Source organism: Rhinoraja longicauda, chromosome 6 (assembly GCF_053455715.1).
Source record: "Rhinoraja longicauda isolate Sanriku21f chromosome 6, sRhiLon1.1, whole genome shotgun sequence".
Classification (NCBI taxonomy): domain Eukaryota; kingdom Metazoa; phylum Chordata; class Chondrichthyes; order Rajiformes; family Arhynchobatidae; genus Rhinoraja; species Rhinoraja longicauda.
Window position 1 is genome coordinate 54,938,471 of NC_135958.1, and position 24,857 is coordinate 54,963,327.

The 24,857-nt window shown below is 44.7% G+C and overlaps 1 protein-coding gene across 2 annotated transcripts in view; it reads right to left on the reverse strand.

The window, feature by feature from the left end:
- Positions 1–24,857, reverse strand: part of pik3r6a (phosphoinositide-3-kinase, regulatory subunit 6a) — a 44,724-nt gene that overhangs the window by 7,070 nt on the left and 12,797 nt on the right. For both annotated transcript variants that reach the window (XM_078400993.1, XM_078400994.1), the window contains exons 3-5: positions 14,098–14,171; positions 8,084–8,198; positions 7,869–7,942 (exon numbers count right to left, since the gene is read on the reverse strand). In XM_078400993.1, coding sequence (XP_078257119.1) covers positions 7,869–7,942; positions 8,084–8,198; positions 14,098–14,171 — 263 coding nt within the window. The remainder of the gene's footprint in view (positions 1–7,868; positions 7,943–8,083; positions 8,199–14,097; positions 14,172–24,857) is intronic.

Sequence of the window (24,857 nt, forward strand, 5' to 3'; positions counted from 1 at the left end):
TGGGCTGAATGACCTAATTCTGCTCCTATAACTTATGAACTTTTGAACATAGAGGTCCAACATCCTTTAACAACCCAGGAGTTGGAACACAGTGAGGATGCAGTCCACTGGTCAAATTGTGGACAAATGGTCAAAACTGGTCAAATGGGATGGCACAGAGGCACGGTGGTGGAGTTGCTGCCTTACAGCGCCAGCCGCCCGGGTTCGATCCTGACTACGGGGGATGTCTGTACGGAGTTTGGATGCTCTCCCCGTGACTGCATGGGCTTTCCCCCTATGCGACGGTTTCCGACCACACTCCAAAGACGTACAGGTTTGTAGGTTGGTTGGCTTTGATTGTAAATTGTCCCTAGTGCCAGACTGCGCCAGTGTACAGGGATCGCTGGTCAGCACGGAGGACTCAGTGCAGTGTAGGGCCTGTTTCCACGCTGTATCTCTAAAAAATACTGGACTTGGCAATATCCAGGACTCACACACACAACTCCACCAAAACAGAACCAACTGAAAGACAACTGAACGAGTGCTAGAAATTGAACGTTACCAGGATTTTCTGCCATTTTCAAGTCAAGTCATGTCAAGTTTATTTGTCACATGCACATACACGATGTGCAGTGAAATAGAATTACAGTTACAGCATATAAATTAAAGTTAATACAGAGAAGACAAAATTTAGTCCCTAGAGTTATAAAAGTTAACAGTCCTGATGGCCTGTGGGAAGAAACTCCGTCTCATCCTCTCCGTTTTCACAGCGTGACAGCGGAGGCGTTTGCCTGACTGTAGCAGCTGGAACAGTCCGTTGCTGGGGTGGTAGGGGTCCCTCATATTCTTGCTTGCTCTCGATCTACACCTCCTGATGTATAGGTCCTGCAGAGGGGTGAGTGTAGTTCCCATGGTGCGTTCTGCCGAACGCACTACTCTCTGCAGAGCCTTCCTGTCCTGGGCAGAGCTGTTCCCAAACCAGACTGTAATGTTGCCGGACAGGATGCTCTCTACAACCCCAGAGTAGAAGCAATGAAGGATCCTCAGACACACTCTGAATTTCCTCAGCTGTCTAAGGTAGTAAAGGCGCTGCTTTGCCTTACCCACCAGTGCGGCAATGTGCGTTGCCCATGTCAGATCCTCTTTGATGTGGACTCCCAGGTATTTAAAACTGCTCACCCTATCCACAGTAGACCCATTTATTTCCAGTGGCGTGTACGTCCTTGGATGTTGAGCCCTTCTAAAGTCCACAATCAGTTCCTTAGTGATAATCTAGATGATTTAACAGCAAAAGCAAAAGTAGGAGAATATTCATCTATTGCTGGAAAAAGCCCTAATTTGGGCTGACTTGTCTAACTAATAGATTTAATGCATTAGTCAGTCTGAGCACTGGGCTAAATTATTCCACGAATCATAATTTTAATTATCCATAGAGATTGGCTGCGTTCTCTGCAGCATGTTACCTTATGTTATCCGATTCATTGATTTGAATTAATTTTGATAAAGTTTGCACAGTTTTAAGGGCAGTAAGAATGTTTACAGTCTGAACAATGTGCCAAGCCATCAGAAAACTAGCTGCCCCCAATAGTCTTTGACATTCAATGTTTGTATCCCCCCCTGACTACAGAATTACCTATTTTAGATCCATTAACATTGACTTGTTAAAAACACAAAGTGCTGGATCAACTCAGCGGGCCAGGCAGCAGACGTGGAGGGAATGCTCAGGTAATGGTTCAGGTTAGGACCCTTCTTCAGACTCAAGACTGGCTGACCTGTTGAATTCCCCCATCATGTTGTGATTTGGTCAATTATGCGCTGATGTTTCGAAATGCCAGATTTGAGATTCCCAGAGAGACCCAGAAGTTCGAGAAGAAAGGAAGAGAACTGGAAGTATTAAAAAAGATGGCACGCTGTTGACATAGAGGTGCTGAAGTCCAAGAACAACTGAAGATTTGGAGATGCTGTGAGGATGCAGTCCACACTGGTCAGTACTAGACATGACAGCACCTACTCACACGCACCACAACTCCATTGAAGCAGAACCCATCGAAAGACAACTGTATGACTGCTAAAAAATGAGGGCTGTTGAAGGTTCCGAGGATTTTCTCCCACGTGGCAATCTGGGAAATATAACTGCATTAGCAAGTTCATGGATCGTTTCACTTACAGGATAGTTCCCTCCATCAGCGCTCTCGGAGGGCTGTGCGGACGGTTGCCAAACCCCGGCAGGCACCGGGGGCAGCCCGCCTGGAGTGGGTCCTTGCCTCCTGCTTGCCCCCGAAGACAAGGAAGCGGAAGGAGGAGAGCGTCGGCAACACTGGCAGACGCTGGACAAAGGGCTGGCAGGAGAAGCAGGGGAATCTAACCTTCTGCAGCTTCAAGGTCGGCTGCAGGCGACACCCCCCTTCCCTTCCCTCCCCCCCTCCCCTCCCCCCCCCCCTCCCCCCAGGGCACGAAGACTGAAGACCCAGAGAGGAGAGAAGGACAGCTCGCTGTTGAACCACACGAGGCAATGGCTGCAATGGGCCTTCATGACAGCTGCATCCTAGACTGTTTATAATGGCACCAAAACATGGCGGCTTTTACATATGGACTCGGTGGGTTGTTTCCATCCATGGGGTACATAATCGGGGATTGTCTTTACGTTTGGCAATAATCTCAATTGATCTATATGCAAAAGATATATATTTCACCGTACCTTTGGTACACATGACAGTAAAAGAACCATTCAACCATGAACCATTGACTAATTGTTTAGTTTTTAGTTTAGAGCTACCGCATGGAAACAAGCCCTTCGGCCCACTGGGTCCATGCCAACCATCGATCACCCGTTCACACTAGTTGTGTGCTACACTACTATCTCATCCACTCCCTACACATGAGGGGCCATTTACAGAGAGGCTAATTAACTTACAAACCCGCATGTCTTTGGGATGTGGGAGGAAACGGGAGCACCCGGAGAAAACCCATGCGGTTACAGGAAGAATGTGCAAACTCCACACAGACAAGGTCGACCTAAGGTCAGGATCGCAGTAGATCCCTAAGTGGAAAAATATTCCTAATGTGGGCTGATTTAACTAATAGATTTAATGCACGACATTAGAACATGAGTCAGCCTAATCATTGGCCTTAATTATTCCACTAATCTTAATTCTAATCATCCAAACACATTGAAGGCATTCTGTGCCGTGTTTAACCTTATGTTATCTGATTCATTGATTTGCATCAATTTTGATAAAGCTTGCACAATTTTAAGGGCAGTGAGAATGTTTGCAAACTAAATAATGAGCACAGCCATCTGCAAACTAACTGACACCATCAGTCTTTTACATTCAATCCTTGCATACATGCCAACTACAGACCTACTTTTCTAGACCCACCAACATTGACTTATTCAAAATGCAAAGTGCAATCTGTGGAGGCAATGAATGTTTTGGTTCGGGACCCTTCTTCAGACTCCAATCATCTACCCAAGCCTCCACCAAAGCTGCTTGACCCACTGAGTTACTGCAGCACTCTGTGTCCTTTACGCTGTGTCCTTTTACTTTATTTTAGAGATACGGCTCCGAAACAGGCCCTTCGGCCCACCGAGTCCGTACCGACCATCGATCCCCGTACACTGACCATATCCTGCACACTAGGGACCATTTACAAATTTACTGAAGCCAATTAACCTACAAACCTGCACGTCTTTGGAGTGTGGGAGGAAACCGGAGCACCCAGAGAAAACCTACACAGTCACAGGGTGAACGTTCAAAGTCCGTACAGACAGCACCCACAGTCAGGATGAAACAGTCAGAGACGCTGGTGCTGTAAGTAAGGCGGCAACATTCACCGCAGCGCCACTGTGCCGCACAAAACATGTTTTCTGTAACCCAGGATCTGCAATTCCTTGTGTCAACATTGACTTGTGTTTTAAGTAAGGCTCAGCTTCAAATTGGTCAGCTTCTGTGAGGATTCAGGGCCTTGTGTGATTTGATATTGTCACGTAGGCACGGCAGGCCCACTGCAGGCACGAAGTGGCAGAAAAGCACTCACAGCAGAAAAAGCCGTATTGGCCTCTGCAAAGCTACACTGGCTGCCAAAGCATTCAAATGCACTAACTCTTTCTGAATACCCCTCCACATTCAAAAATGTCTAATCATTATTACAAAACAACTAAACAAGTGAACTACAAAAATAGCTATTAAAACTTACTTAAAAACAAATTTAAAACATGGAAGCAAATATAACTGTACGGAGTTTGTACGTTCTCCCCGTGACCTGCGTGGGTTTTCTCCGAGATCTTCGGTTTCCTCCCACACTCCAAAGACGTACAGGTATGTAGGTTAATTGGCTGGACAAATGCAAAAAAAATCATTGTCCCTAGTGGGTGTAGGATAGTGTTAGTGTGCGGGGATCGCTGGGCAGCACGGACCCGGTGGGCCGAAGGGCCTGTTTCTGCGCTGTATCTCTCTAAATCTCTAAATAACTATTTCAAAGAATGTAAACTACGTTGCACACACAATACTGCACTGCAGTATTTCCCTATCATTATGCTGAAGAATTGCCACAAATTCATGCTTTTTTAGGAGAGTGAAGCAAATTCCCTTCGGCCATTAAATATTTCCATTAAGTAAAGAGTAAAGATTTTCTCCCCACATCAATCTCCTTTCTTCCCCACTGTGTAAATATTTTATACCATCTGATTTATTTCCTCCCACTGAGCACATTTCAAAGGCAATTCTGCGTAATCATCCCATTTGCTACTTCTGTTACTTCTTTCATTCCAATATCTCAGATGCAAGGAACCGCAGATGCTGGTTTAGAAAAATAAAAAGCCAAAGTGCTGGAGTAACTCAACCTGTCAGAATCATTCATGGAGAACATGAATGGGTGACGTTTCGGGCTGGGACACTTCTTTCAAATGTCTTGTATGATTTTCTTTATCTCCTTTGGCCTTGGCTCCTGTCACCCCACCATTTGTTTAGAGTTTAGAGATACAGTGTGGAAACAGGCCCTTCTGCTCACTGAGTCTGCACCGATCAACAATCACCCTTATACTAGTTCTATCCTACCCACTGGGAACCATTTACAGAATCCAATAAACCTGCAAACCTGAATGTCTCTAGATGGTGGGAGGAAACTGGAGCACCCGGAGAAAATCCACATGGTCACAAGGAGATTGGACAAACTCCGTACAGACAGCAACCGTAGTCAGGATCAACCCCAGGTCTCTGGTGCTGCAAGGCAGCTGCTCTACCACTGCACCAATGTGCCGAGATTGTTATGCCAGTTCAGACCTATTCTCTGGAAATCTTCCCGAGCGCGTTCTTACATCTTTCAAAACATACTCAAAACCTGACAGGAAAATTCCTGTATGGGACCAATTGGTAAGGTATTTTTTAAATCACATCCACATGGGCACCAATTTACACCTAAGTCTTGTCAACCACGTTGAGCAATGGAGACTGCTATGGGGGGGGGGGAAGAACAATGGACAATGGGGACCTGGCCTGGGGGGACCGCCATAAGGTGGGGGGTAGAACAATTGCCAACGGGGGATGGGGAGAGGGGGAAGCACAAAGGGGGGAACTGGGGGGAGGGGGGGGGGAGAAGGAGAATTTGTAACTTTGTAAGTCCCCTTCATGGGTGTCTATTTGCATACCTTGGCAAGGTATGCAAGCAAAGAATTTCACTGCGACTTGTCTTTCATATGTTTTCATTCAGATCATTCATTCATTCAATATATCCTGGAAACATAAAGACAGCAGGAACAGGTGGAAAGCAGCTCTGGAACTGGGAATTCAGCACAGATACTTCATAGTGTATACAGATATAAATTTCAACCTATTTGACATCGATCAAGGAAAATGGATCCAACTTCGAAACATTTAATTGCTGAAGTATTTCAGTTTGTAACATGATTCACATAAATGCCAAAAAAGAGAAATAGAAAATTAAGTGCAGGACCCAGTGAGGCTAATAATCTATATACTAAAACTCTCATTTGTTTGTTTGTTCCTGAACTACAGCCAAAACGGTACACGATAGCGTGACAATTTTAGGCCCACCTTACTCACCGTCGTCCCTTTGGTGCCAATGGAAGAAGTTTCATTGAAATCGGTGTTATATTTTTAAAGTTATTCACATTTTAAAGTTTATATCCTAGGGAGAGAGGGGGGGGGAGGGAGGGAGGGGGATGGAGGAAGGGGGAGAGGAAGGATAAGGGGTGTTGAGGGGGATGGAGTGGGGGGGAGGGGAAGTGGGAGATGGGGAAGGGGGAGGGGGGAGAGGGGAGGAGAGGAGAGACAATAGACAGACAATAGGTGCAGGAGTAGGCCAGGGGAGGGGGAGGGGGGAGGGGGGAGGAGAGGTTTGGGCCCAACGGGTCCACTTGGTCTAGTATATTTTAAAAACCAAGGTGAAATACCAAGAACCCCACAAAATAGTAGAACGATACTATTGCATCCAAGATATGTCCATATTATAGAAACATAGAAAATAGGTGCAGGAGGAGGCCATTTGGCCCTTCAAGCCAGCACTGCCATTCATTGTGATCGTGGCTGATCATCCACAATCAGTAACCCGTGCCTGCCTTCTCCCCATATCCCTTGATTCCACTAGCCCCTAGAGCTCTATCTAACTCTCTTTTAAATTCATCCAGTGAATTGGCCTCCACTGCCCTCTGTGGTGGAGAATTCCACAAAATTCACAACTCTCTGGGTGAAAAAGTTTCTTCTCACCTCAGTTTTAAAGGGCCTCCCCTTTATTCTTAGACTGTGGCCCCTGGTTCTGGACTCCCCCAACATTGGGAACATTTTTCCTGCATCGAGTTTGTCCAGTCCTTTTATAATTTTATACGTCTCTATAAGATCCCCTCTCATCCTTCTAAACTCCAGTGAATACAAGCCAAGTCTTTCCAATCTTTCCTCATATGACAGTCCCGCCATCCCAGGGATTAACCTCATGAACCTATGCTGCACTGCCTCAATAGCAAGGATGTCCTTCCTCAAATGAGGAGACCAAAACTGCACACAATACTCCAGATGTGGTCTCACCAGGGCCCTATACAACTGCAGAAGGACCTCTTTGCTCCTATATTCAAATCCTCTTGTTATGAAGGCCATCATGCCATTAGGTTTCTTCAATGCCTGCTGTACCTGCACTCTTACATTCAATGACTGCTGTACAGGGACACTCAGGCCTCGTTGCACTTCCCCTTTACCTAATCTGACACCATTGAGATAATAATCTGCCTCCTTGTTTTTGCCGCCAAAGTGGATAACCTCACATTTATCCACATAATACTGCATCTGCCCAGTCACTCAACCTGTCCAAGTCACCCTGCAACCCACTAACATCCTCTTCGCAGTTCACACCGCCACCCAGCTTTGTGTCATCTGTGAACTTGCTAGTGTTACTTCTAATTCCATCATCCAAATCATTAATATATATTGTAAAATAGTTGCAGAATAAAAGGACGTACCTTTAGAAAGGAGATGAGGAGGAATCTCTTTAGTCAGAGGGTGGTGAATCTGTGGAATTCATTGCACAGAAGTCTGTGGAGGCCAAGGCAATGGATATTTTTAAGGCAGACATTGATAGATTCTTGATGTATATGGGTGTCAGGGATTATGGGGAGAAGGCAGGAGAATGGGGGTGAGAGGAAAAGCTGGATCAGCCATGATTGAATGGCTGAGTAGATTTGATGGGTTCGAATTACCTAATTCTGCTCCTTTAACTTATGAACTTATGAATATATATACAGTACCTGCCGTTCCCCATTCCCCCAATTTCTTGAATTTTCCTTCATAACTCAAGAGTTTATACCTTTAGTTATTTTTTACCTTGGCAATGTGAAGTGCATTGAGAAGAGAGCCCGCAATAAAGGACAATCGGGCACCTACTTGTTTTTTTAGAGCTGGCCGTCGATAGTTTTATCTGCAAGAAATCAGCCATTTCCTTGTCTTCCTCTCTTTCTCTGTGATAAAAGCAATTCAGTTGGAAAACCATTAGACTACACCGGTATAGAAATTAATTCAACACATCTGAAATTATTGACAATTCAAACTACACGCAACTTATGAATGCACTTCTCGAGCTTTAAAAGACATCACCGTACCTCAGTCGTTCAAATTCAACATCATCCACTAGGAAATCTCTTGTCTCCACTAGTTTATGGATCTGTTGTAGCAATTCATCTTCCTTCTGCTTATCTTCATTTGATTTGTCTTTATCTACATTTTTAAACAGGAATGAAGGTTAGTTTCAGTCACGGTTGCAATTGTACTGAAATATCACTGATGATTGTGAGCTTTCCAATCAATAGTCACATGGAACAAATATGTTCTCTTTTTGATCCATAGTTTGTCTGCAGTTTCGTGATTTAATTTCGTTTGGTTTAAAGATACAGCGTGAAAACAGGCCCTTCGGCCCACCGAGTCCATGCCGACCAACGATCCCGTACACTAGCACTGTCCTGCACATTAGGGAAAATTTACAATCTTTATATTGAAGCCAACTAACCTCCAAACCTGTACATCTGTGGAGTGTGGGAGGAAACCGGTGCACCCGGGGAAAACTCACGCAGGTCAAGGGGAGAATGTACAATCTCCGGACAGACAGCACCCGTAGTCAGGATCAAACCCGGGTGTCTGGCGCTGAAAGGCAGCAACTCTACCGATGCACCACTGTGATGTGCGATGGCAATAGATGTACTACAACCTATGAGTGGCCATAGATTAACATAGGGGAAGAAAATACTGTAATGGATAGCAAATGTTATCCCACTTTTTAAGAAAGGAGGGAGAGAGAAAACGGGTAATTATAGACCAGTTAGTCTGACATCAGTGGTGGGGAAGATGCTGGAGTCAATTATAAAAGACGAAATTGCTGAGCATTTGGATAGCAGTAACGGGATCATTCCGAGTCAGCATGGATTTACGAAGGGGAAATCATGCTCGACAAATCTACTGGAATTGTTTGAGGATGTAACTAGGAAAATTGACAGGGGAGAGTCAGTGGATGTGGTGTACCTCGACTTTCAGAAAGCCTTCGACAAGGTCCCACATAGGAGATTAGTGGGCAAAATTAGGGCACATGGTATTGGGGGTAGGGTACTGACATGGATAGAAAATTGGTTGACAGACAGAAAGCAAAGAGTGGGGATAAATGGGTCCCTTTCGGAATGGCAGGCAGTGACCAGTGGGGTACCGCAAGGTTAGGTGCTGGGACCCCAGCTATTTACGATATACATTAATGACTTAGACGAAGGGATTAAAAGTACCATTAGCAAATTTGCAGATGATACTAAGTTGGGGGGTAGTGTGAATTGTGAGGAAGATGCAATAAGGCTGCAGGGTGACTTGGACAGGTTGTGTGAGTGGGCGGATACATGGCAGATACAGTTTAATGTAGATAAGTGTGAGGTTATTCACTTTGGAAGTAAGAATAGAAAGGCAGATTATTATCTGAATGGTGTCAAGTTAGGAGGAGGGGGAGTTCAACGAGATCTGGGTGTCCTAGTGCATCAATCAATGAAAGGAAGCATGCAGGTACAGCAGGCAGTGAAGAAAGCCAATGGAATGTTGGCCTTCGTAACAAGAGGAGTTGAGTATAGGAGCAAAGAGGTCCTTCTACAGTTGTACCGGGCCCTGGTGAGACCGCACCTGGAGTACTGTGTGCAGTTTTGGTCTCCAAATTTGAGGAAGGATATTCTTGCTATGGAGGGCGTGCAGCGTAGGTTCACTAGGTTAATTCCCGGAATGGCGGGACTGTCATATGTTGAAAGGCTGGAGCGATTGGGCTTGTATACACTGGAATTTAGAAGGATGAGGGGGGATCTTATTGAAACATATAAGATAATTAGGGGATTGGACACATTAGACGCAGATAACATGTTCCCAATGTTGGGGGAGTCCAGAACAAGGGGCCACAGTTTAAGAATAAGGGGTAGGCCATTTAGAACGGAGATGGGGAAGAACTTTTTCAGTCAGAGGGTGGTGAAGGTGTGGAATTCTCTGCCTCAGAAGGCAGTGGAGGCCAGTTCGGTGGATGCTTTCAAGAGAGAGCTGGATAGAGCTCTTAAGGATAGCGGAGTGAGGGGGTATGGGGAGAAGGCAGGAACGGGGTACTGATTGAGAGTGATCAGCCATGATCGCATTGAATGGCGGTGCTGGCTCGAAGGGCTGAATGGCCTACTCCTGCACCTATTGTCTATTGTCTAATGACTCAGTTGCTAGCACTCACTCTCACTTGAATTTATGCTCCTCTCGATAGATTTGACCATTGACCATTTTGCAGAACAATTGCACTCGGTCCGCCAAGGCCTGCTGGATCTCTTGGTTGCTAACTATCCTAACTCCCCTTCCCATTCCTCTACCAACCTTTACTGTCGTGGGCCTCCTCCATGGCCCTTGTGAGGCCACAAGCAAAATGGAGGAACAGCAATGCCTATTCCGCTTGGGTAGCTCTCAACCTGATAGATGAATGTTGAATTCTCCAGTTCTAGGTAACACCCCACTGTCACAATAACCAATAGTGTATTGTAATGCATCGCCTACTGCATTTAGTCACATGGTCACAAAAACGTCCGGTCGCTCAGGTTTGGGAGATAACAATAAATGCATGTTTTACACCACCGAATATGAGTGTTGTCTTTTTTTCTGCCATTTTGTAACCTCCTGAACATTTCTCTCTTCCCTGTGACCCCACACTCCCTACCTTCCCGGTGCTCACTTCCCCACCCCCTCCCCGTGTGTCCCCTTCCACCTAGATCACTCCTTCTGGGTTTACAATTCACTCCTCTTCTCCTTATCTGACATCCTTTCATTTCATTTCTAGCCTTTGTCAATTACTCCACCCTTCTCTCGATCAACCCCCCCATCACCTGTAACCACCTATCACTTGTTAGGCTTTAGCCCACCCCTACCATTTTTCTAGCCTTGCCCCCCCCCCCACTTCAATCAGTCTGAAGGGTTCCAACCCGAAATATCGAGTGCTCTCTGTGTGGAGTTTGCACGTTGTCCCTGTGACTGCGTGGGGTTCCTCCAGTACTCCGGTTTCCTCCCACATCCCAAAGACATGCGGGTTTGTAGGGTAGTTGGCCTCGATAAGTTGCCCCTGTTGTGTGGGAGTGGATGTGAAAGTGGGACAACATCGGACAAGCATGCACGAGTGATCGATGGTCGGCGTGGACTCGATGGACTCCAAAGACTTACAGGTATGTAGGTTAATTGGCTGGGTAAATGTAAAAAAAAAAATTGTCCCTAGTGGGTGTAGGATAGTGTTAATGTACGGGGATCGCTGGGCGGCACGGACTTGGAGGGCCGAAAAGGCCTGTTTCCGGCTGTATATATATGATATGATATGATATGATATGATATGATATGATGGGCCGAAGGACTGTTTTCCATGCTGTATCATTTAATCTTCCAATCAATCAATAAATCCTGCAATTTTAGTGTGCAGGAAATCTGATCCAGGAGTATTCAATGTTGATTCAGTCGGTTCAAAAAGCAGAAACATACTTCTATTCCCAGGCGTATTGAAAAACATGAAACAAAAATCCAAAAGGGAGGAATCATTTTTGTTTGTTCCAACATAAGGGCCTGAGGGTTTTTCTTGATAAAGGAGCGTGGTTGGTGTAGCTTCTAAACGCTACATACGAGATATGGACTTCATTTGTTCTTCAGCAGAATTGGTTTTCCTGTCAGTTATATTTGGCCGGCAGACTTTGTTCTACACTGATACGCTACTTGTGAACGGTGATTTACTTCAGTTATTGAATCATAATTCAGAGATGCCCCAGAGCAAACTGGCCTCATTCACTGAGCGACGGTGTATCGTGTCGTTGGAAACATTGCCGCTGTCAGTAAACTAAAACATCATTCAAGTCTGTATGGCACCACCTCTCTTGTTCGTTCAACCACCAAGTATTAAGTCAAGCAAATCATGATTAACCCTATAAATTAAACACCAAGTTGCACATTTTCCACTTAGCAAAAAATAGCTCAGGTTTTGAAATCACATATTTTGTTTATCACAGGCCATTCATAATTCTGTGAAACTCACTATATTAATAAATATCGGGATGAGATTTTAGACGTAATTTGACAAATTAAACTAATTTGGTGAATTATCAAATTGTTAAATCAAATAATGATGCAATCAATGTAAATCTAATCTATACAAGCTACCCCTTGACAACGAGCAGGCTCCAGTTTTACATCATTATTTTCCGTAAATAACTTTGTATGTAAGTCGGAAAATACCCAGAAATCACTTGATCAACCTTTCCTGCACAGTATTGCAATGAATGCCATCAAAAGTACAGAAGATTGTTAAGAAAGAACGATTACTAACAACAGAGCAACTTGTTACTCAGAAGATGGTGAGTACCTGGAGTAATTGTTACTCAGAAGGTGGTGAGTACCTGGAGTACTTGTTACTCAGAAGGTGGTGAGTACCTGGAGTACTTGTTACTCAGAAGGTGGTGAGTGTGGAGCAAGAAACAACCATGGCAGTTAAGAGGTTTGTAGATAGGCATGCGGATATGCAGCGTATGGAGGGATATGGATTATATGCAAGCAGATACGAGTAGGGTTTGGCTCAGACATTGTTTGGCTCAGACATTGTGGGCCGAAGGGTCTGTTCCTGTGCTGTATTGTTCTACGTTTTATGGAGGCAGAAAGGAAATTAGTTCATTCACAAAATGCTGGAGTAACTCAGCAGGTCAGGCAGCATCTCGGGAGAGAAGGAATGGGTGACGTTTCGGGTCGAGACCCTTCTTCAGACTGATGTCGGGGGTGGGACAAAGGAAGGATATAGGTGGAGACAGGAAGATAGAGGGAGATCTGGGAAGGAGGAGGGGAAGGGAGGGACAGAGGAGCTATCTGAAGTTGGAGAAGTCGACGTTCATACCACCGGGCTGCAAACTGCCCAGGCGAAATATGAGATGCTGCTCCTCCAATTTCCGGCGGGCCTCACTATGGCACTGGAGGAGGCCCATGACAGAGAGGTCAGACTGGGAATGGGAGGGGGAGTTAAAGTGCTGGGCCACCGGGAGATCAGTTTTGTTAATGCGGACCGAGCGCAGGTGTTCAGCGAAGCGATCGCCGAGCCTGCGCTTGGTTTCGCTGATATAAATAAGTTGACATCTAGAGCAGCGGATGCAATAGATGAGGTTGGAGGAGGTGCAGGTGAACCTCTGTCTCACCTGGAAAGACTGTGTGGGTCCTTTGATGGAGTTGAGGGGGGAGGTAAAGGGACAGGTGTTGCATCTCGTGCGGTTGCAAGGGAAAGTGCCCGGGGTTGGGGTGGTTTGGGTAGGAAGGGACGAGTGGACCAGGGAGTTACGGAGGGAACGGTCTCTGCGGAACGCAGAGAGGGGAGGGGATGGGAAGATATGGCCAGTGGTGGGGTCCCGTTGTAGGTGACGGAAATGTTGGTGGATGATATGTTGGATCCGCTGGCTGGTGGGGTGGAAGGTGAGAACGATGGGGATCCTGTCCTTGTTGCGAGTGGGGGGAGGGGGAGCAAGAGCGGAGCTGCGGGATGTAGAAGAGACCCTAGTGAGAGCCTCATCTATAATGGAGGAGGGGAAGCCCCGTTTTCTGAAGAACGAGGACATCTCGGAAGCCCTAGTCTGAAACACCTCATCCCGGGCGCAGATGCGGCGTAGACGGAGGAATTGGGAGTAGGGGATAGACGTTTTGCAGGGGACCGGGTGGGAAGAAGTGTAGTCCAGATAGCTGTGCGAGTCGGTGGGCTTGTAGTAAATGTCCGGCACTAGTCTGTCTCCTGTGATGGAGATGGTGAGGTCCAGAAACGGGAGGGAGATGTCAGAGATAGTCCAGGTATATTTAAGGGCAGGATGGAAATTGGAGGTGAAGTGTATGAAGTTGACCCAGAGAAGGAAATTAGTTCTGCTGTTTGTAGAAATGAACATTTGTACCTATGTCAGACTTTTAAGTTTATTAACATTTTACGAGCTCGTTCGAACGAAGGGGAGTCCATAAGTCAGGCGCACATAACCCAGGGAACGTTTGTAATGGAAACAGTTTTTACATCAGTGATTAGTATAAAGTCCAATCGCTGTACAAATGATAATACACTGAGAATTATTCAAATACCCACCTGGTATTGATACCAGTTTTTGCAGCTCTTTCTTGAGTCGAGTTATTTCTTTACACAGTTGTATATCGTCCATCCTAGCAACAAATATCAAAATAATAATGAGAGACGTGCAATGAAAATGCAATAGGGACGATTTCGTCCCAATAACAAGACGGTAAAACTTTGATTAAAATCAGCAGCTTGACATATGATCCTTTCATCAGTGAGCAGAACCGGGAAATCTAGCGAGGAAATCTTTATTAAACAATTTAACGCATGGAGGATTAACTAAATAGTTTAAATCAGCTAGATTTAGTATAGTTTCGTTTAATTCTGAGATACAGCATGGAAACAGGCCCTTCGGCCCACCGAGTACATAGTGACCAACAATCACCCTGTACATTAGTTCCATCGAACACATAAGGGACAAGTTACAGCAGCCAATTAACCTACAAACCTGCAAATTCCCCCAAATTTCCCCAAAATTTGGAATGTGGGAGGTAACTGGAGAATTTGGGGAAAGCCCACGCGGTCACAGAGAGAACGTATAAACTCCGTACAGACAGGATCCCTTAGGATCGGACCTGGGAGTCTGGCGATATGAGGTAGAAACTCTACCGCTGCATCACCGTGCCGCCTGAAAAGTAGATCCATTAACAACATGCAAACTATGGGCAAAACCATCATCTCATCACCCTTTATTTTTTCCAAGCAACAGATTTGATGCATAGAGTCGTAGACTCATTGTCTTAGAGCACAGAAAAAAGCCTGTCAGCCCACATCTATGCTCAACATTGCACTTATAGAAACATAGAAAATAGGTGCAGGAGTAGGCCATTCGGCCCTTCGAGCCAGCACCGCCATTCAATATGATCATGGCTGATCATCCAAAATCAATACCCCGTTCCTGCTTTCTTTCCATATCCCTTGATTCCGTTTGCCCCAAGACCTATATCTAACTCATGATAACATCCAGTGAATTGGCCTCCACTGCCTTTTGTGGCAGAGAATTCCATAGATTCACAACTCTCTGGGTGAAAAAGTTTTTCCTTATCTCAGTCCTAAATGGCCTACCCTTTATTCTTAAACTGTGACCCCCTGGTTCTCAACTCCCCCAACATCAGGACATGTTTCCTGCATCTAGCCTGTCCAATCCCTTAAGAATTTAATATGCTTCTATAAGATCCCCTCGCATCCATCTAAATTCCAGTGAATATAAGCCCAGTCGGTCCATTCCTTCATCATATTTCAGTCCTGCCATCCCGGGAATTAACCTGGTGAACCTACGCTGCACTCCCTCAATAGCAAAAATGTCATTCCTCAAATTAGGAGACCAAAACTGCACACAGTATCTCAAGTGTGGTCTCACCAGGGCCTTGTACAACTGTAGTAGGACCTCCTTGCTCCTATACTTAAATCCTCTCGCTATGAAGGCCTACATGCCATTTACTTTTTTCACGGCCTGTTGTACCTGCGACATTTATTTCATTACAAATCTCATTTATCCGCAATACGTCAAAAGCCTTCTATGCTTTGATAATTCGTTCCTGTATAGATGCGAAGAGGGTATCTGCCTCCACTATCTCCTCAGGCAAATTGGTCCAGATTCCAACCACTCTGTGTGAAAAAAAATCTCCTTCCGATCCTCTCAAAATCTCCAACCTCTTACCTTATAAGTACACCCCCTTGGTTTAATCCCCACACCCCGCCCCCACAATGGGAAAAAGATTTTACCATCCAACCTATTAATCCCCATAATTTGGTACTATCTATGTCAGGTCACCCTTTAGACAAACCCAACTGACCCAATACCTTCCTTATAATGGAGAAACACAGAACTGAGCCCAGCACCCCAGAGCTATAATCTTCAAAGCGGGATTCAGCATCATGATGAAAGAACTGCAGATGCTGGTTTGTACAAAAGGACACAAAGTGCTGGAGTAACTCAGCGGGTCAGGCAGAATCTCTGGAGAACAAGGAGAGGTGACCGAAGAAGAGTCTGAAGAAGAGTCCGGGCCCATAGCATTATCTATCCGTGTTGTCCAGAGATGTTGCCTGTCCCGCTGAGTTACTGCAGCACTTGGTGTCTTCCTTATCATGGCAATGCTCCAATCCAGGGCACATCCCGGTCAATCTCCTATTCACTTCCACACTGCAATCCCATTCTTTGAATATTTTCCCGTCAATCACTTTGTTTCTGTAATGCAATCTAACCAATTGTTGTCACTTGCAGTCGTTTCTAAATCAAATTATTGTTTTTGCTAATAATTAGCATTATGGCCACATTTTGTTCGAAAATGACTTCACCAATGTTAAAATAAATATTTTTAAATACTTAACTTTTAACTTTCATTCTTGGACAACTGGGGAAAATAATGCAATTGGTAAGAGACAATACAAAGTAGTGGCTAAATAATAAGTAAACCGTCATTAAAAGTGAAATGCAAAATTCAAATAATTGACTTCAACACTGAATTCAACAATGAACTATTTGTGTATTAGCACAGATGAGATTTCTTTTATACCCCTCAGATTTACTTTATTCAATCTTAGAGTTGTAAGAGCGACAATTTTCTAACCTGAGAGAAATATATAAAATTCTGAGAGCCATAAATAAGATGGACTGTTAGAACCCATCCCCCAGGATGAAAATGTCAAAGACTAGAGGGCAGAGCTTTAAAGTGAGAGGCACATAGTTTTAAGGTGAAAAAGGTAAAATTCAAAGGATATGAGTGGGGCAAGTTTTTTTGCATAGAGGGTGGTAGGTGCCTGGAACATGCTGGAACATGTGGAACATGCTGGAACATGGTGGTGGTGGCAAGTACAATAGTGCAGGTCCACCATACCAATTTTCCGGCAACTGGTGATTCGGCACCTCCTTTACTCTGAACAAAATCACGAGAGTGCATTTGAAATCCCTCTTGGAACTCTCCCAGAAAATGCAGCACTTGGGCTGGATGAGGTGGCCAGCTTCGACCTCATCGGGACTTCCGTGCTGATTGGCGGGTCGAATTTGCCCCCTGCGTCCGGGGCGCTGGAACTCCAGCCGGGCCGGAGCGGGCAGATCGGTTCCCTTAGCCAAATTCCATGGCCGACTTTGCGGGCCGGTGTCTCAGCTCCCTGGTGGCCTAGGCAGACCGCTCCGGTACCATTGGACTCCTCTCGGAGGCCGTGACCTCTGTTGATCCGGCAAAACGGATAATCCAGAAAGACTCTGGAACTAAGGGTGCCGGAAAATCGGCGGCGGACCTGCCACAGTTGAGAAAATTTTAGATAGGCACATGGATATGCAGGGAATGTAGGGATATGGGTCATGTGCAAGCAGGTGAGATTATTTTATCTTGGCATCGTGTTCAGCACAGATTGTGGGCCAAAGGGCCTGTTCCTGTACTGTACCGTTCTTTAGGCTATATTCTATGAATGATTTATAAATCATAACATTATGTTTTCTGATTACTTTGAATGGAAATTCATTTTAATGGAAATTACACCTTTCCTAATCCAAAACAACGTCTGGAATATTTTCAAATTAAGGAGATGTTTTCAGCTTTTGTGGGTGCTGAAGAAAAGCAGGTAATTTCCTATTTTTATTTGAACAAGAATTTCAATCCTAATTGGTAAAATGGTGAAGGTCAACAAATGAATGCAGAGGAAGATTGCATTCAGTCTGGTAGCGATAAAGAACCCAGATGAAATGTGCATTCAATGTTATTCCTTTTGCTTGGTTACCTTCCTCCCTCAGAAGCTGACACAACCAATCACCATTTTATTGCTCAATAGTCTCCAGTATCCTCCTTCTCCAATGTTCAATCCCTGGGAGAAAGGAACTCGATGTACACAATCCTCTTGGTGTAAAGCAAAACAACAATAAAGCAAGTAAATGCTTGCCAAGCACTCAACGTTAATTCCAAATTCAATCTCAATTAATGAGTCCGAACTTCAATGATAAAACACAATGAACAGAAACAGATACAAAAATTGACTCCGAAGATGTTTAATTCTAAAGTGTGGGAATCGTTAGTCTGAAGAAGGGTCTCGTCCCGAAATGTCACCAATTCCTTTTCTCCAGAGATACTGTCCGACCCGTTGAGTTACTCCAGCTTTTTGTGGCTAACTATGAATCATTGTTCAAGGTACTTGTTTCAATCGAGCTACGTTATGAAATCATTTTAAATTGTTTTAATTCATGTCTTGTGCTTTACTGTCATTGAAAACCTTCCAATCCCATAAAATTCAATTAAACACAATATGGCTCCTTAAAAGGCTGTATAATAGTAAATTTGTACCAGCATTATGATTTTACTATTAATAATATTTTAACAAAAATATCTCAGGCTATATAGTGTTAACTCAATCAACGAGACTCTATTCCTGTGGCTGTTGGTAGTTTGTAAACCAACCAACAGTAATGGCAAGATTTAAACTGAGAAAATACAGACAGCCCCTGACTTAAGCAAAAGGTGACTTATGCAAGACTTACACTTACGTACACAATTCTGTACTCAGTCCCTAGTGCAATCAGGGCAGTTTGTAATTTCCACAACACTGAATGATCTCTCAAGTTTACATCAGAAACAAGCCGGCAATGGCGGCAGTGCTTACCCAGAAGGCCATGCACTGCGGAAAGTGCCCTGGACACAGCCGGGCGCTGCTGAGACAGTTAATAATCTCAGTCAGTTATTTTGAGCAGGGAAAGGGGAAAGTGATACTAACTTATCTACAATCTGACCTACGTAAAATCTGACTTACGTGAAGGTTCATGGGACGTGACCCTGAAGTAAAGTTGGCGAGTGCTTGTATATATATATTAACAGCAAAAGATGATGGACTGACCGTGAGTTCCTTTGAGCTCTTCAATTAGTATTACAGAATATATCAGCGACAGAAAAAGCAAAGTACTGGGGGATTTTGGAATATTGGCATAAAACATTGAAATTCTATCATTTATTTTCATAATCAATGCCATTTGGAAGCTTGTTATACATGCAAGTCATAAAATAATGTCAAAACAATGTGCTAGCTTTTCTTTTGTAATGGATGGAATATAGCAGATATGCAATTATTCGTTAATTATGTCTGGTGTGTATCAAAGCAGAAACCCTGCCCTCGAGTTACGAGCAGTGTAGAGCTCCAGTCGTGGAAGAAAAAAAATGGAAATACACATTTTATCTGGGTTCTTTATCACTGCTTTTCCCTCTGCTCTCACTCGCTAAGCTTCATTATTTAACTAATCAGGGCTGAAATTCTTGTTCAAATATTAATAAAAAATCACCAGCTTTTCTTCATGAGGAAACAGATATTCTTCCACCATTCATCAAACACGGTGGCTGCTTGGGGTCAGTTCATTGCAGTACATTTGGCAGGGCGGCACAGTGGCGCAGCGGTAGACCTTCTGCCGTACAGCACCAGAGACCCGGGTTCGTTCCTGAACACGGGTGCTGTCTGTACGGAGTTTGCACGTTCTCCCTGTGACTGCGTGGGGTTCCTCCTGGTGCTCCCACGACCAGTCACATTCCAAAGATGTGCAGGTTTATAGGTTGATTGGCCTCTGTAAATTGTCCTTAGTGTGTAGGATGCAGGTGATCGCTGGTCAGCACAGACTCAGTGGGCCGAAGGGCCTGTTTCCATGCTATATCTCTAAAACTAAAAATGATACAAAAATTCACCGCATTTTGGATACATGCATTTGAGTTTGCGACAATAAAAGTAAAAGCAGTCAAATTAAAATTCCTCCCCACAGCCTTGATGAGAATCTTTTCACTATAAACCAGTCATAGAGCACGGAGATGGGCCCTTCAGCCCACTCGTCCCGCTGGACCAAGGTGGCTTCCTCAGATAGTCCAATTTAGTTTAGTTTAGTTTACAAAAGGACACAAAGTGCTGGAGTAACTCAGCAAGTCAGTCAGCATCTCTGGAGAACACGGATAGGTGAAGTTTCGTGTCAAGACCCTTCTGCAGACTGATTGTTGGGGGTGGAGAAGAAAGCTAGAAGAGGGGAGAGGTGGGACCAAGCCTGGCAGGTAATAGATGGATCCGGGCTAGGGGACGTTTTGACAGGCAGACAGTTGGAATAAAGGCAAGGGATGAAGGCAGAAGGTAGAAGGTGTGAGATAGGTTGATGAGTATGTCTGCAGAGAGTCAAAATAGTAACTCTGAAGATAAGAATGTTTTTGCTGTGATATATTCACACTGTAGGAAAGTTGCCGATAATTTCACAGGGGATTATTCCAGACATTAGCAAAGACATTCTGGTCTGGTGGGTGGGTGGGTGGGGGGGCTTGAGGAGCACATAGTTTGACCAGAATGGCAAATTATATTTATAGGGTTAAATTAAATGGACAGCATCTTGGAAGGTAGCTATTCAATGACCCCATGCCAGTTTTCTCCTAAAGTCACTTTAGTTTAGTTTAATTTGGTTTAGTTTAGAGATACAGCGCAGAAATAGGCCCTTCTGCCCACCAAGTCTGCTTCAACCCCACACACTACACACATTAGGGACAATTTACAATTATACCAAGCCAATTAACCTACAAACCGCTATGTCTTTGGAGTGTGGGAGGAAACCGGAGATCCCAGCAAAATCCCACGCAGGTCACGGGGAGAACGTACAAGGTCCGGACAGACAGTGCCCGTAGTCAGGATCAAACCCGGGTCCCTGGCGCTTTTAGGCGGCAACTCTACTGCTGCACCACCGTGCCACCCCTTGCCTGGGGATTTTGTGTGCACATCTCATGCACGTACAAATTTGTTAAAAGCCCCTTAAAAGCCACCATCGTACCTGCCGCCACCACCAGTGCATTAAGGCACCCACCACCCTCTGTGTATAACCCTTGCCCCACACATCTCATTTAAAGTTTGCCCCTCTCACCTCAAAGCTCTGCCCTCTAGCTTCTGTCATTTCCTCCCAGGGAAGAAAGATTCTGATTGTCTACCCTATCTATGGATCTCATCATTTTATATACTTCTATCAGATCTCCCCTCAGCTTACAACACATTCAAAATGGTGATACCTTGCAAGAAAGGTATTCTTGGTCACTGGTCATTCCTAACATTTTTCACATGTACTATGTGAAATATTACATAATGAAATCACATTCTGGATAATGTGTTAGATGTTGCTTTTCCAACAATTCTCATTAATGATTTAATAAATTTCATTCATCATTTAAGAATTTTAATTAATTATTTAATCATTGAATAGGTGATAATTGTCCATTCCATCATCGTTCAACATGAAAACCCTCACCTTGTGGAAACCATCTCATTTTGTTTAATAAGTAGTATAAGAAAATAACTGCAGATGCTGGTACAAATCGATTTATTCACAAAATGCTGGAGTAACTCAGCAGGTCAGGCAGCATCTCGGGAGAGAAGGAATCTCCCGAGATGGTGCCTGACCTGCTGAGTTACTCCAGCATTTTGTGAATAAATCATTTTGTTTAATAACAGTTTTCAACACGGCCAAAGAAATCAACAATTAAAATTTATTTAGAACGGGGTGTGGGCTGGTGAATGTGTTTACAGCTCGAGAAGAATTCGTCTTTTTAGCAGGGCAGCAATCTGAAGGGAATTCCAAAACTGAGCTTAATTGGATTGAAATTGAACCAAACACAGCGCAAAAATATGAAGCAAAATATTTGTTCAGGCAATATAAAGTACTTGTGGGATTTTTATGGCATTTGCAAAATTCTTGTGTAGGAAGTAACTGCAGATTTACACAAAATGATGGAGTAACTCAGCAGGGCAGGCAGCATTTCTGGAGAGAAGGAATGGGTGACATTTCGGGTCAAGACCCTTCTTCAGATTGATCAAATTGTGTGGGGGGGGGGGGGGGGAAGGGGCTTCTTTATTGAGAAAGGGATTCTTTCTTGGATGCAATGAAAAGGAACGTTCAATGGGTTTACTTGGCAGCAGCAGACAATGAAGAAGGGTAGTGTGGAGAATCTAGAAATCACATAGCTTTGGTTTTGATCACCTTTTTCAAAGTTGCAAGGTTTACGCTTGAGACACAGAACTGCAGATGCTGGTTTACAAAAAAAGGCACATATCATCGTTTAGGATGGAGATAGAGCACACAAACAGGCCCTTCAGCCCACCAGTCCGGTGTAAGTTTCTAATTTAAACTTTGGTAAATTTGCAATTATCTTTCATTCTATTGCACTCGTTTTTATTTTGCCACAGAGTCATACTGCATGGAAACAGGCCCTTTGGCCCCACTTGTCTGTGCTGACGTTTCGCGTCGGGGTCCTTCCTCAGACTGATTGTGGTGAGGGGCGGGGACAAGCCTAGGTATCGAAGACTGAAGATCAAAAGGTTGAAGAAGGGTTCCGACCCGAAACGTCACCCATCTATGCTCTCCAACTCCCCCTCCCATTCCCAGTCTGACCTATCTGTCATGGGCCTCCTTCAGTGCCATAGTGAGGCCCACCGGAAATTGGAGGAACAGCACCTCATATTTCGCCTGGGCAGTTTGCAGCCCAGTGATATGAACATCGACTTCTCCAACTTTAGATAGTTCCTCTGTCCCTCCCGTCCCTCTCCTCCTTCCCAGATCTCCCTCTATCTTCCTGTCTCCACCTATATCCTTCTTTTGTCCCACCCCCCTGACATCAGTCTGAAGAAGGGTCTCGACCCGAAACGTCACCAATCTATGCTCTCCAGAGATGCTGCCTCACCCGCTGAGGGACAGTTGCCGTGCTGCCGTGACCGTCTCCCTGATCAGTAGTGCAACTCCTCCATCTCTTTTGCCTCCCTCTTGATCACATCTGAGACATAGAGACCCTGGAACATTGAGCTGCCAGTTGTGTCCCTCTCGCAACCACTCATTGTTCAACCATGGGCCGCCATGGTGTCAATGGGCCGTGCGGCCACTTCCCTGATCCCATGAATGCACTGCGGAAAATGTCAGAACACAATTTGCCGTAACATTATTAAGCTTTGCCTGTATTCCTCCACATAACAGTGCTTAGGTACAGTAAGTAATACGGCCTATACTCCTCCACAACAGTGCTTAGGTACAGTAAGTAATACTGGGCAAAGAAAGCCCATCGGCTCCCTCATATTGTGGCATCCATGAATGCCCTTGAATTGAGCATGTGACAAAGCGACACCCACATGTGGAAAAGGAGTATTGTAATCACTCCAATCTTTGTCCAACCCTGCATTCAAAAGCCCCAATGCACCATCAGGGCTTTTTTAAATCCAAAGATATCTGCAAAATGTATACCAAGATACACAGCTTTATTACACGCAATATTCGCTTCGCTGTAGAAATGTTTTGCTTTGGCTATTCTCATAGAGTCGTACAGTGTGGAAACAGACCCAACTTGCCCACATTGACCGGCATGCCCCATCGACACTAGTCCCACCTGCCTGCATTTGGCCCATATTCCTCTAAACCCGTCCTATCCATGTACCTGTCTAAGTGTTTCTTAAACGTTGCGACAGTACCTATCTCAACTACCTCCTACAGCAGCTCATTCCATACACCCACCACCCTTTGTATAAAAAAGATACCCCTCAGGTTCCTATTAAATCTTTCCCCCCTCAGCTTAAACCTATTTCCTCTAGTTCTCGATGATGAAGTATGAAAGATGGTGAGCTGGAAAATGTCCCAGGACTGAAACTTGTGAACCTCCAGCATGTTGGATCATTTTGATCTTTGTTAATGGTTTGTGTACACAACTGTCTCACAGTGCCGGTAACCAGGGTTCGATCCTGAACTCGAGTGCTGTCTGTGTGGAGTTTGCAAGGTCTCCCTGTGACTGCATGGGTTTCTTCCCGGTGCTCCAATTTCCTCCCAAATCCCAAAGACGTGCGGGTTTGTAGAGTCAATTGGCCTCTTTAAACTGCCGCTAGTGTGATGGGAGTGGATGAGAAAGCTGGACAACATAGAACTAGTGCGAAGGGGTGATTGATGGTCGGCGTGGACGGTGGGCCGAAGGGCCTGCTTCCACACTGTATCGCTAATAATAATAATAATAATAATAATAATAAACATTTATTTTATATAGCGCTTTTCAAAATGCTCAAAGACGCTTTACAAAACAGTCAAGACATAAAAACAAACGAACAAAAGATTTGTCCTGACGGAGAAGCGGCGAACAAATAGCGCCAGCGTCCTCTCACGTCAGGGTCCGGCAGTAAACAATAAAGAACACAAGACACACAATTACAATTTTAACACAAACAGCCATCACAGTGATTGCTCCAGGCACACCCTCACTGTGATGGAAGGCAAAGAAAAGTCTTATCTCCTCCTCATTCTTCTCCCGTGGTCAGGCAGTCAAACTGCTGCCACGAGGCGATCGAGGCTCCCGACGTTTGAAGCCCCCACCGGGCGATGGAAAGTCCCAGGCCGAGCCGAGCAGGCCGATGAAGGTCCTGAGCCCCCACCGGGCGATGGGAAGTGCTAAACCAAAACTAAACTAAAGAATCAACTGTCCCATGCATTTTGACTTCAACACCTATTACACTGGTGTTTAGGCCCATGTTACTGCCCTCATGTACATACTTATAGCTCCATATTTATTTATCTGTCAACAAAACAAAAGAACCTAAAATCCTTACGGCAAACATTAAGGTAGAATGTTGGTGCTTCGGGCGAGGCAAATAGCAAATGGGATATCCAAAGGTGTATGGGTTTGTAGATTAATTGACCTCTGTAAAATTGTGATCGATAGTTGGCATGGGCTCGGTGGGCCGAAGTGTGTGGGAAGGAACTGCAGATGCTGGTTTAAACCGAAGGTAGACACAAAAAGCTGGAGTAACTCAGCGGGACA